The sequence below is a fragment of the Sinohyriopsis cumingii genome, chromosome 6 (assembly GCF_028554795.1).
Source record: "Sinohyriopsis cumingii isolate HCF-2022 chromosome 6, ASM2855479v2, whole genome shotgun sequence".
Taxonomy (NCBI): Eukaryota; Metazoa; Mollusca; class Bivalvia; order Unionida; family Unionidae; genus Sinohyriopsis; species Sinohyriopsis cumingii.
Genome location: NC_142966.1, coordinates 55,742,560 through 55,756,108, shown reverse-complemented (window position 1 = coordinate 55,756,108; position 13,549 = coordinate 55,742,560). Strand labels below are relative to the sequence as shown.

The 13,549-nt window shown below is 37.1% G+C and overlaps 1 protein-coding gene across 2 annotated transcripts in view; it reads right to left on the bottom strand.

The window, feature by feature from the left end:
• The window catches only part of LOC149796972 (dnaJ homolog l(2)tid, mitochondrial-like), a 69,772-nt gene that overhangs the window by 14,801 nt on the left and 41,422 nt on the right, over window positions 1-13,549 (bottom strand). For both annotated transcript variants that reach the window (XM_089961659.1, XM_089961658.1), the window contains exons 8-9: window positions 10,666-10,730; window positions 2,540-2,668 (exon numbers count right to left, since the gene is read on the bottom strand). In XM_089961659.1, coding sequence (XP_089817785.1) covers window positions 2,540-2,668; window positions 10,666-10,730 — 194 coding nt within the window. The remainder of the gene's footprint in view (window positions 1-2,539; window positions 2,669-10,665; window positions 10,731-13,549) is intronic.

Genomic DNA, 13,549 nt, shown 5'->3' with positions numbered 1-13,549 from the left:
TATATAAGTAGACACAAGGTTTGTATACTAAATTGAGAAATTGCATTTTCACATGCAGCCCCAAATTTCTAAATGAATTTGCTTTTGCAGTGACACTTGTGGGTAATCTAAGCATTATTTAACTGTAGAGAAACTTTCTCAATGATCTATGACACTTCTTGAGTGTGCATGTGCTTAATTTGGATTTTTAATGTAGCTTGAAAAAAATTAAATCACATCACTACAACATCTGCAGTGCGGCAGTTTATAGTGATGTCTAGTACTGGGGCATCTTGCTGCAGACATGTGGCATCATGTGCCACCCAGTCACATTATCGTGACACCAGGCCCACCACCAACCTCTTAACGCTGAGCACCAAGCAAGGAAGCTGCAAGTACCATTTTTATAAGTCTTTGGCATGACTCGGCCGGAGTTCGAACCCACAACCTCCCGCATCTGAGGCAGATGCTTTAACCACTTAGGTCACCAAAGCAGACTGACACTTCTTGATGAGTTAGACCCGTGCTATGTTAAGAGCCAAAAAATATCAAAATTGTGATATTTGCCTCCTCAGATGGCATTATTCTTGCCAGAGGTCACCAGAATTTTTAAGACTACAACTCTATTGATACACTGTCACAGCAAAGTGATGACACAAGCAGATATTTCTACAAGTATGTAGTTACTTTTCACCCAAAAAATGGTGTTAACTTGCAATCAAAAGAAGCATTAACAGTCTCGCAGATTTCAACAAAGTTTCACACATTGCATGCCACTGTAACCTATTCAGAGAAACAAAATGTTGAGACAACAGCCAGGCGATCTCCATTAAAGCAATAACCTTCCAACACTTTTGACTAATCAGGAATCTTGATTCTGACAAGCACTCCTGAGTATTCTACAAGTGAAGTTTTGATTGAAATTAATTACTACATACAAAAATTAGAGAAAAATGCAAAAAGATGCTAGGAATTCTTCATTCAAATGTAAGTTAGCAACATACTGGGGACAATTTAATACTTACAGAATATCTGCTGTCATGTACAATTTAACATAACAATATATCAATAAAACTGTGGTCATGGTAGAACAAAATAGGTTATGGCCAAAGCAACAAACAAGATCAAACAATTCTGACATTATCTGGCTCATAACTACATGTGTACCAGCAAATCCATCTCAAATTATATCCTGGGTTTGGGGTAATTTATCCACATATGTACCAGCAAACCCATCTCAAATTATATCCTGGGTTTGGGGCAATTTCTCCACATGTGTACCAACAAACCCATCTCAAATTATATCCTGGGTTTGGTGTAATTTCTCCACATGTGAACCAGCAAACCCATCTCAAATTATATCCTGGGTTTGGGGTAATTTCTCCACATGTGTACCAGCAAACCCCATCTCAAATTATATCCTGGGTTTGGGGTAATTTCTCCACATGTGTACCAGCAAACCCATCTCAAATTATATCCTGGGTTTGGTGTAATTTCTCCACATGTGTACCAGCAAACCCATCTCAAATTATATCCTGGGTTTGGTGTAATTTCTCCACATGTGTACCAGCATACCCATCTCAAATTATATCCTGGGTTTGGGATAATTTCTCCACATTAAAATGACAAGAAGATTACTAAAAAGTATATTTAAAAAACCAATTAAGAAATGGTTGTCAAGAAGTATGGCTACTAGTTACAAACCTTGTCTATAATTATATATTTATGTAAGAGATCATGTATCAGAAGGTGTTTTACACTTGTTGTCTTGAAACACACAACTGTCAGTATACTAAAATTCCCTGCCTTTATTTTGAAAATTGTAGTTTTAATAAAAACAAAGCCTGTAAGGATACGTCATTACAACTCAATGGTCTTCAACTTAGTAACAGAAAAGAAGCAAAACTAACAAGTTTTTTTTTAAAAAAAATCAACACAAACTTATTTCCCTAACTTACAAAGTGAAAATTAGGAGGAATTATTAAGTATTGTGAATTAAACCCCAAATAATCCTAAATGTTCTATCACAAGTCCAAAAGTATAGCGTTCCAAATGAAATCCAATACTGAATGTGCTGATGCGCCAGCAGTCTTGAATAGGTGGGATGTATGACAGTCTTGATATATCACAATGATATAATCCAGAAAATCTTTGAATAAATTTACAATAATCCTGAAATAGTGTTTAAGTCCAAAAAGTGAATAAGCACTTTGTAATTCCTATAAATAAATTAAATAAATGATTTCTCTCAAAATTATATCTAAATACAGAAGTAAATGATTCCACAGACCAAACTTAAAATTTGAATAATTTTGTCTACCATTATCTTATATAAAAACTTATAAATAAAATAATAACACAATAAAATGTGAGTCACAAGTTCACTTCCAAAACATTCTAAGTTTGTAAAAAGGCCAGACTTTGAACTCAGATATCAGAAAACAACTTGTTTATAACTTACCAACAGGACAAAAATCAGATACACACAAAATCTCTATCCTCAATTACAGACAAAGGTCAAGTATAAATATAAGTTAAATATACATAACAATATACTTACATTTAGTAAAATATTTTCATAAATTCCAGGTATTTTTATAGTTCCTCCCAGAACAGCCTGTGTAAGACTTATAGTAACATCACTATGTATATCAGCACCTTCTCTTCGGAAAATTTTACTTTTAGCAACCTTGTGGAAGGAACAAAAAAAAAAAGAGGAAAATTAAAAATGTATAAAAGAAAACCAGTATGAAATATTTAGTAAAACACTGCCCTTCAAATTATAATATCACGATAAAATGCATGGGCCCAATGTACATTGTTCTACCCACATTCCTCACTCTATGCCCCTCGGGAGTTAGGACAGACCTTGTGGACATTGCTGGTTACATTTCAAAAATCATATTTTCATACTTAAAATGTAATGTCTCTATCATGAGCAATGCAGGGGTTGCACAACATCTGGAAAACATGAAACTACAAATTTTTTTTAAATTTAGAATTATAAAATATAAATGTGTTGTCAAGCCCCTCAGCTCCCCCACCCTCTTTCCCCACATGGTGTAGGACTTGTGCAACATTACACATGAACACACATCATAAGCTGCCACTTCACTTTGCAGCCAAATTTCTTCATTTCTATAGGTTGCTCGTAAAGAGAGGACATCTATATATCAGTTCCATAAAACAATTATACGAATATACATTTAAAATCACCCAAAATACACATACTACTATTGCACATTAATACCACAAGTATTAACATAAAAATAATTTTTGTATTAAGAGAAATTCTTTTGAATCAGAAAGTTATTTACATATCTCGTTTCACGAGAAAATGCTATTTCAATACTACATCCTTCCTAAGTTAATATAAATTCATTTGTTTTCATGGGTAAGGATAACATTTTTTCATGACTTTAATTTGTTAATTTGTAAAGGAGTCCTAGCATTGTCATGTGCTGGTTACTATTAACTGTGTCATTAAATTGGTAATTTACTACAACAACAAAATCCACAAGAATGGGTACCCTGAAAGAAACCCAAATTTTGAGTAAAATATGTTTCTTTGATAATAATTTCCTGATCATAATTCCACTACCTCACAAGTACAGCCATCCCAGCAACAGTTTTTAGCTAAAGGACCAAAAGCTTGTCCAGTCGCATATGTTGCAGTCAGAGTTTTATCCCCTTGATATATGGATTGGTGCTACAGTCGAACCCACTTATCTCGACCTCGGTTAACTCGCCAACCCTATTAAGTCGACATTTTTGAAGTGGAACCGCCAAATTCTCTCTTTGTCTTAGCATTTTCTCATCGGTTATGTCGATTCTTTTATGTCGCCGAACCCTAATATCTCGAGCACAAAAGAAGGCCAAATATGCCACTTAACGTCGGTTATCTCGATCCCCATGACCAATTGCTTTGTTTGTATCGACAACCCCATCTTAGCAGTGCATTGTTACATCATAATCTGCTTATGCTGACATCTGGGCCGAGTACTGTATGCTGTGACAGTCAATCATGCTACCGTACTATACCTACAACTGGCCGACTTCTGAAGACGCGAATAGAACAGATAAAAGTTACGGTTACAGAGACTTAAACTCCGCAAGAAGAAATAGCAAACAACAAATAAACAAGTTTTGCATAATTAAAAATAATTATTTATTTCTCAAAATACAGGAGTGAAAGAATCCCTACATTGGGTGTTGACTACAGTAATATATACGGTCCAATATTGCCAGGTGTTGACTTGTGTAAGTTTCTTTTGTGGGAATGGAGATCCTATTTTGCAAGAACACGGTCTTTTGATAGTAACTGCGTGTACGATACTTTTCAGAGCTGTGTCAGAGTGAAATGACTTGCGAATTTAATTTTGACACTGGTTAGCTTTTTGTAAAAACGAACTACACCCCGCACATTTTTTGTGATTTTGTGAGCGATCTTTGTGTTTGCAATGTTGGAGAATATAATAAAGGTTTGTATCGAGAATCGACGGTGGTTTGTATTGTATACTGGTAAATCTCTGCTGTTAGTTGGTGCACATATGCCTTTTGTTGTTAGCAAACATGTATGTACATTTTTATAGCATGCCGATCGCTTCATCAAACAAATCGCGGCAACGCTGTTGTGTAAAAAAACCTCCAAAAACACGTGCATGTACATTCTCATTTATTAACGCACATCATGTACATAAAGAAATTTCAAGCACATGTTAATATATTGCCGCCATATTGGTTTTCGTTTATCGTGATCATCGGTTATCTCGACGCTTTTTGGCAAACCCCTAGGCCGGCGACATAACCGGGTTCAACTGTATTTCCATATATCCCTAAGTTACTACTTAAGTGGAATGCTCACTCTTCTAGTAGGATGTAACTTTGAAGAGGCTGGGAGTGTGTATCTGTAATAAGATCAAGTAAGTATTATCAAAGAAACATTTTACTACAAAAGTTGGTTTCTTCTTCCAATATGTTACCCAACCATAATACCTTAAGAAAATAGGTAAGAGGTGGAGGGAGATGCATCATGTTAACCCAGAGAGATTTTCTCTGATCCTCTAAGATATCCAGCAGCTGCTAAGTTGAGAACCCAGCTGCAACAAAGACTTTGTATGCTAACGACACAGTTAGCATAAAAGGAAAAATTTTCCTTCTTGCAAATCAATAGGAATTTGTCATACTGTGTCCTTACAAGCTTAAATGCTCAACAAGTTCATTTGATTTTTGGATTAATTCAGTAAAAATATCCTAGATGAAAAAGCATGCACTGAAATACTGTCCTCTTCACACTACCTCGGTTGTGTTCGGGTACCACTTCAAAGCTCTCACTGGGTCCTGTAGATGACCTTGCATTGAAGGGTCTAAGCTAAAAAGCCTGTTTATAGCAATGAAAGCAGAGACCATCATGAGTGACACAGACCCATCCTGTCAGAACTGTAACTGGGTCAACCAACAAAGCATGTGTTTCACTAGCAGCAGCTAATACGATTATGAAGCAGGTCTTATGTGAGAGTTAAACCAATGAAATCAAACGATGCCTTATTGAGCCAGGTCAGCACTTATGATAGATTCTACTTTGGGCACTAAGCCAGCATCTTTAGCTGTGTGCAATCAAACTTCAGCAACAGACTGGATCTATATCCTCTCTTCAATGACGACACAGCACATCAGAGACTGAGACAGTAGCCTTTTACCATGATTGGAGCCAATTGTTTTTCTTCAAAGAACCAAAGTAAAAGTTAGCTGTTTGGACTATTTAGGCCAAAGTTAAGAAATGTGTTCATGCTCACACAATTGTGATAAAATTCACTACTTCCCATCATATGCTTTCAAAGTGGTGGGCCTTTATACTCTACTCTAATAATTTTCTCCACTGTTTGTTCTCAAGAAATTACTTAATATGATTCAGATGTGTAAGCTCATCAGCTGTATTTGGGTGAAGTGCAGATGAGAAAATATCTCAATTTTCATTGGGGTTTCTGCTGCAAGACCCTTCAGGCTGCTTATCCATGATTATTTCCCACTAGAGGGAAACATACAGGATTATGCAACACTCTGATTCTCTTGCTTTTTGTAGCACCTTTGAAATCCAAGGTGTTGGACGGTATATGTATACATCCAAGCAGTCCCAACCTATGAAAAGAGCACTGACTAGCCTTCAGATTTGCGAAAGGCGAGACGAAGGTTGAATTATGCATTCCATCCTGTTGCAAAAAGATCCACTAACAGTAAATCCCAGTGAGTACATATGCAACCCTCAAAAACTGTAGCCATGATGAACTCACAATTTGTTATGACAACTCGCTAGCCAAGAATGCCAACAATGGGGGGGGGGGGGGGCAGGGGGAAAGACGACGACAACGGTCAACAAATGACTTTTTTTCCACTCATAAATAGCAAGCTTGCGAGTGGGATTTTTGAGGGTTGTACATATGTGACTGAAAACCAACATATGAAGCAACCACTGTTATTATTAGTTGATTCTTTTTGTGGCAGTGAGTTCACTAATACATTTCGTCTGCCAGAAATATGATGAACTTGTACACTGACTTGTCATTTTTTACACAACCCGAGAAACACCCAAACAAAACTGCAGAGGTCTGGGGATCCCCCTTGCCAAGATAGTTCATCAAGTACAGTCATCTGAAAGAAAGAGAATGCCCTTCCTATGTAGCTTCTCCTGCCATCAATGATACACTTTCAATATGGATTTCCTCCCAAGGATATTGATATGAAATAGACGATCCCATGTGGCCACTCTCCACAGGCCTCCTGGAATGATGGAAGGAGATGTGCAGCCCAGCCTGCTGTGCTTGCATCTACACAAACTTTTATCGTTAGGGGTCATACCTGCAAGGAAACATCAGACATAGGCCAAGTGAGGTTCTCCCATTTTCTGAGATGGGACCTGATGTGAATAGAGACTGGTATTGTTTGTTCCAATAGGCAAAGTTTCAGACTATACTCTCCTAACTAGGTGACCCATGACAATGAGATCCACTGCAACATTAAGTATATGCAGAAGGCAAAGGAATTCTCTGGCTGAGAGACTGTACTTCATAACAACTGATGCCCCTGTTGAAATTATTTAAATGCATGTTCCTGTGGGAGACTTACTCTGTTCAGAAAGAATTCTCTGGCTGATATGAATTCTTGCATGAACTGAAACCAGCTCCAAAATAATTGGCACTTAGATAGGGTAAAATACTGGCCACAAACTGGAATAGGTCCTATATTGGGTAAAGACCCTTTGTTTGTGATGTTGAAGACTGTATCATGATGCTGGGAAAAGGTAGAGGACATTGGATCCCTGTCACCTTAGACATATGAAAAGGATATATCAGAACCTGTGGTGCTGTGTGTGATCCACATCAGATGGAAAAAATCCTTTTTGTTGAAACAGAGCCAACATTTCTTTTTTCAGAGCCAAATTTTTAATACTTATCAGTAACTGTGTCATTTACGATCTGGGCATCATGGACTGAAACACTGCCATAGCCAGTAGCGAAAATATGTTGTGACCGAGAGTCATATATCCATCTGACATTGGTCGGTTATGTCATCAAACCGAGATCGATCCATAAAGTAATAGGCCAACAGGGATGCATAATATACATGGACCAATCCTGGCCATAGGCTGCCCATGGTTCGTAATAGCAAATGGGCATAAAAGCACTAAGCTGCCACAGGGTGGCATTGAACCATCGTGTTTCTTCTGAGTGCACAGAGATGTAGGTATGTAGATATTAGATCACTGTAATCAGACATTCTGGGCATATCTAAAACTAATCAGATTTGGTATCGACATAAACAACCTATATCTGATGGCATGGAGAAAAAAATGTGATAGAAATTACCCCCTTCTCTTCTCTTTGCTTTGCTCACCTGAGAAGAGTCCCCATCACCTAGGTACTGTAGCATTAAACTAGCCACTGAGTAAGCTGGGTTCTTTGTGTCACAATAATGGGTACTTTTTGTTAAGGGATTAATACCATTTTTCAGCATACAATAGACTATAACTGGTGAAGGAAGAATCCAGGAATACGTAGTGAAAAACCACCAACTCATAAGAAGCTACTGTGCCAGAATGGGTTAAGAGATTTGTGATCAACATAACCTGTTACTACCTGCACTATGCAGGACAATATTAGAGGTGCTTACTGATGTGGGCATCATTCCTATGAATGCTTTGTACCTGTCTACTCCAGGTCTAGTAGAATGCCCTATTAAGATAAGGACTCTACCTGATTTTGGTAACATTAAACAAGTTTGTATTTCTTGATTACCATGACAACAGATACTGGTTGATGTTGTTGTTGTTCTAGGGTTTAATGCCATTTTTCAGCACAAGATAGGCTATACATGGCAGCCAGTATAACTGGTGGAGGAAGAACCCTGGAAACTCAAGGGAAGAACCACCGACCCACAAGAAGCTACTGGCAGGCTTTCCCACGTACCCATGCTAGCCGAGCCTTGGACTCAAACCCACACAGACAGAGGTGAGATGGCAGTGATCCGGAATGGTGAGCGCTTAAGACCACTCGGCCACTCAGGGCCCCCACAGATACTGGTTGTTGTTGTTGTGGGGTTTAACGCCACTTTTCAGCACACGATAGGCTATACATGGCGGCCAGTATTAATGGTGGAGGAAGAACCCCCCACAGATACTGGAACATTAGACCAAGATGTTGATGGTAGAGAACAAATCTAAAGTGGTAATAAGCAAAACACTTGTTTTATTGTTACTCAGAAGGAAAAGTCTTCTTTTGTCATCACTGAGCCTAGTAAAGACTATGCAGCTTGAGATAATTCCTTGTCATCTCTATAACAATGTGGCAATGCCAACATCACCCGTACAATCTGAAATATAACTGGTAAAGATTTTGTGAAGTGGTAGCCAAATATACTAGCAGACTGCCCCAACCAGGATTCTAGACAATCTAATGTGGCAATGTCAATGCCCCTTGTACATTCTGAGATGTAACTAGTTTAGACTGTCTCAAGTAGTGGCCAATAACAGATCATCCTGAATGGGACATAATAACTCCCAGACAATCACTGAACAAATTGTCCCTATGAATGGCATGTTGACAAGTACATTCCACATGATATGGGTGCTGCAGTATTGAACTGGAAAAAGGATGCCCTGAGTTTCTTCTGACACTATAGTGGGTATGCTGATCCATGAGTGTTCTGGTGTCAGGTAGACATACTGGATAAGACATTCCCTTCTTGGACGTTAAAGCTAATACTGATTATGGTGTGGAATATCTTTCAAAATTCTTTAAGATGTTTTGCAAGGTATTTACTGGAGAGAGCATGCTACTAGACACGAGAGGAAGTAATAACTGAGATATATGTGGGATTTGGCACTAATCCCGGTATCGAATGGAGATCTGTCTGACTACCATATATGTGCTAAACAACATTTAGCTCCCATAGCTATACATCTGAGCTGGGAGGGCTGTATTTACAATGTAGTGGTAGCACTCCCAAAGTGTTATGATCAGGTAATGTATTTGAAAAGGAAATAGTTTATTAACAGCATTTTCAGCCCCTAGAGGATGGATCAAAATTCTGATGACATGGTGCACATCTAAAGGCCAATTGGCAAACAAAATCTCAATGGCTAAAATCTTCATCTTGAATGATGTGCAAGTTTTATAACATTAGACACACCTCTACAAATGAACAGGGGGCCACCAGTGGCAGAGTGGTCTAAAGTGATCTCTGTTACAGATCACTGCCATCTCACCTCTGTCTGTGTGGGTTCGAGTCTCGGATTCAGCCAATGTGGGTATGTGAGAAAGCTTGCCAGTAGCTTCTCGTGGGTCAGTGGTTCTTTCCAGGGTTTTCCCGGGTTCTTCCTCCACCATTAATACTAGCCGCCATGTAAAACCTATCGTGTGCTGAAAAATGGCGTTAAACCCAACAACAACAAATGAACAGATGAGCATTTTGCTCCTAATCAAGTGTCAATGAATTCTCAAAGCCAGTATAATATGTCATAACCAGAATAGCTGCCATATAATTTCAGGTTAAGTTTTTCCTTCTGCTTTCCTTATTTTCCAAATGTCTTGCATAAGGCTGTGACTAAAGTACATGGCACATTGCAAGGAATCCGCATGTATTAATCTTCTTGCCGAAGACTGTCTAGTTTCTGCAAACATTCATGCACAATATCAATTTTAACAAGAATTGTCACTCAAACTGGCAGTTGTTCCTCTTTGTTTTAAGCACAGAGACAGTGACAATGGCACAATGGCACAATATGACATGCGTTAGAACTGCATGTAGCATCAAATGCATTACCAATGAATACAAAAAATGCATATCCGCCATTATAAAGGTGCAACTGGTAAAATGCATTTTACTCTCGACAATGAAAGCAATTCTTTGCTCAATTGCAAAAGTCACAAAGCAAGTGCTTGATTGTGGTAATGGAGCTTTAAGTCCATTGCTTACATTGATTAGATTCAACTGTGATGATATTGATGAAAATTATAGGTTTTGTTAAATTCATACTAAATCAACTGTACAATGTTGTCAGCACCCACTCATTTGGAGGGGAGGGGATTTGTTCAATTTTGTTGGGATTTGCACAATTATGTGTCCTGGAAAAAAGACTGCTAATCCCAACCTTTGCTTTAAAAAATGTGGGAATAAAAAGGAAATACATACCCTAAATGTGATGAATAATTCTTCTTCATTTACTGGCACTCTTACTGACTGACCATCCTCTACACCTGTCAATGAAAAATCAAAGATCATCACTGTCGACAAGTGATCTAAAATCATAAATTCAAATGTACCAGCATGCTAAAAAATGAGGATCAAATTCAATCAATTCAATCTAATGTTAATCCTTGGTGTAAAATTTGAATATAGTTCAGTCAGAAACACAAAGCCTACACTACATAAAATGTATGTGATATTATAGCCTAACAGCACAAAGGCAGTAGCTCTATCTGGTTAAAAATATACATGGCACCAAAATAAATGCAATATGTAAATTATGAGAAATATGGAGAAGAAAATAAGAGTTCGGGATGTATGTATCATACAAGACACTCTTTTTCTCAAATGTGCCTTTTATTTAGCTTGTGTTACGTAAATTTAACTTGCACTGCGTGCTGGATTCTCTCTATGCTTATATGTTACGTGTATTTATATTGTGCTATTAACCTTGGTCAGTAATTGAGTTTAGGGACTACCAGACTAACATCTTCTTATTTTGTAAATAACATAATATATAACTAATATTTCTCAATGATTTTAGATTATATATTATGATCATTATTAATTGGAGGTAAACAGGTTTATAAATGTGGAGTTTAAGGTCTAGGGTAAATTTCTGTTAGAAATTAAGAATGTTCTAGAAGTTATGAATTTGATGGAAAGATGGCCCTCATCCGGGCTTTGTTATGGATTCTATATTAATTATTGTTTACTTAAAAATAACTTATTCTTACTTTAACATTCAAAGTGGAATTGGTCTTTTAAATGTGTTCAGTTTCTAATTTGAGGATTTATTAATTTAAATTATTCACTGGAATTACAAAGTGCTCAATATTTTCAGACTAAATAACTATGTTGGGATTAGTGTCAATTCATTCAAGAACATTCTGATTATACCATTGTGATACATTAAGACTGTTGGTGCATTAGCACATTTGAGACTAATGGCATATCAGCATATTCAAAATTGGAATTCATTCAGTACTATGTACTTTTGGACTTGTAATAGAACTTTTAAATCTATTTAATTCACAATACTGTAAGTTCTTTTTAATTTTCACTTTATATTCTAGGGAAATAATTATTTGTTGAACTTTACAAAACTTGTTGGTTTGCATTCTTTTATGTTTAAGACCATAGAGTCATAACAATTCAAAGTAAATATGTGTGGGTGTGATTAGGATTTTTAACGTAGCTTTAACAATTTTTCAGTCATATCACTACGATGTATGCAGTGTAGCAGTTTTTAGTGATGTCTAGAACTAGGGCATCATGCCACAGACATGTACCATGATGTTCCACCCAGTCACATTATCCCGACACCAGGCCGAACAGTCCTAACACTAACCTCTTAATGCTGAGCGCCTAGTGAGGCAGCTGTTAATACCATTTCAAAGTAAATATCATGTTACAAAAAAAATTAACACTTACCTTAATAATGTGAATGAACAGACATGCATGTATGTGAATAAGAGACATCTAAAATATTTACTTAAATCTAGTTTGTAAATAAACAGATGTTTATATGATTTAACACTTACTTTAATCTAATGTGTGGACAGACATACATGTGTGAATGAGAGACATCAACAGTGAACACAGTGTCAATGTATGCATTTATAGCAGTAGGTCTTCATACAATTGGCTAAATAGTGCCAGTTAAAAGTTTTAAATATGTTATGGTAAAAAAATACTGCAGAAAACTGAAGATAAACACTTCAAAAAAAGGAAACTGTATTAACTACAGGGTAAAACATAAAGGTAAAGATGATAAAATTATTTCAAAGTTACATAAAACATAGGTAAAAATAAAAAATCCTCCAAATAAAGGGTCCTTTAAAAAGTCCAAGATATCCTCTTGAGGTACATCTTCATGAAGCTTGTTAAGTGAGTTCAAATAAAAAACATGTCTCATATCACTGAAGTTGCTACTTTCAACACTAATACGTCAGCAGACATTACCAATGTATGCACTATGGTCAAGATGCATTCTTTGGGAGGTATGCATGGATCAGGTCCTATATGTGATGACCACAATGCCACCTTATTTCTGTGACTTCTTCCATATGAGGGATGCCATTTCCATTGATGTGTTTTGATGTTTTGAAGCTTATTTGTGGAGTTTTCAAGTAACATATTTGGCCAAGTACATAGAATATGTTAGGTTCGGTAACTAAATCAATAAATCATAGGGGCCCAAAGTGGCCGAGTGGTCTAAAGCACTCTGTTACGGACCAGTGCCATCTCACCACTGTCTGTGTGGGTTCGAGTCTAGGATTCGGCCAATGTGGGTATGTGAGAAAGTTTGCCAGTAGCTTCTCGTGGGTCGGTGGTTCTTCTCGGGGTTTTCCCGGGTTCTTCCTCCACCATTAATACTGGCCACCATGCATAGCCTATCGCGTGCTGAAAAATGGCGTTAAACCCCACAACAACAACAACAACAATAAATCATAAACCTATGACAAGTAAATCACCAAAGCAGCAAATGTTACAAAATATAACTTTTGCAAGGTAATTTGTCATAATTCATTTCACTTTCCTAGATGTATAGTTTATGCAATATTTATGCAAACAGCAAACATTTTCTGCCATAAATATGCTGAAATGTACTGAGCATGAATAAAGCTAAAATATCAGGGCTGCAAAAAAAATCCACATCTGGCAACCCAGGACATACAATGAATCTTTTGAGATATATTAATCCCCCCCCCACTACGCCCCAAATGAAATATTTAATACATACTTTATGAGGCATTATTATATAGTTCAGACTACTGAAAAGAATCCGTAACTATTTTGCTTGCTTACAAAATGTTTTGAACTTAAA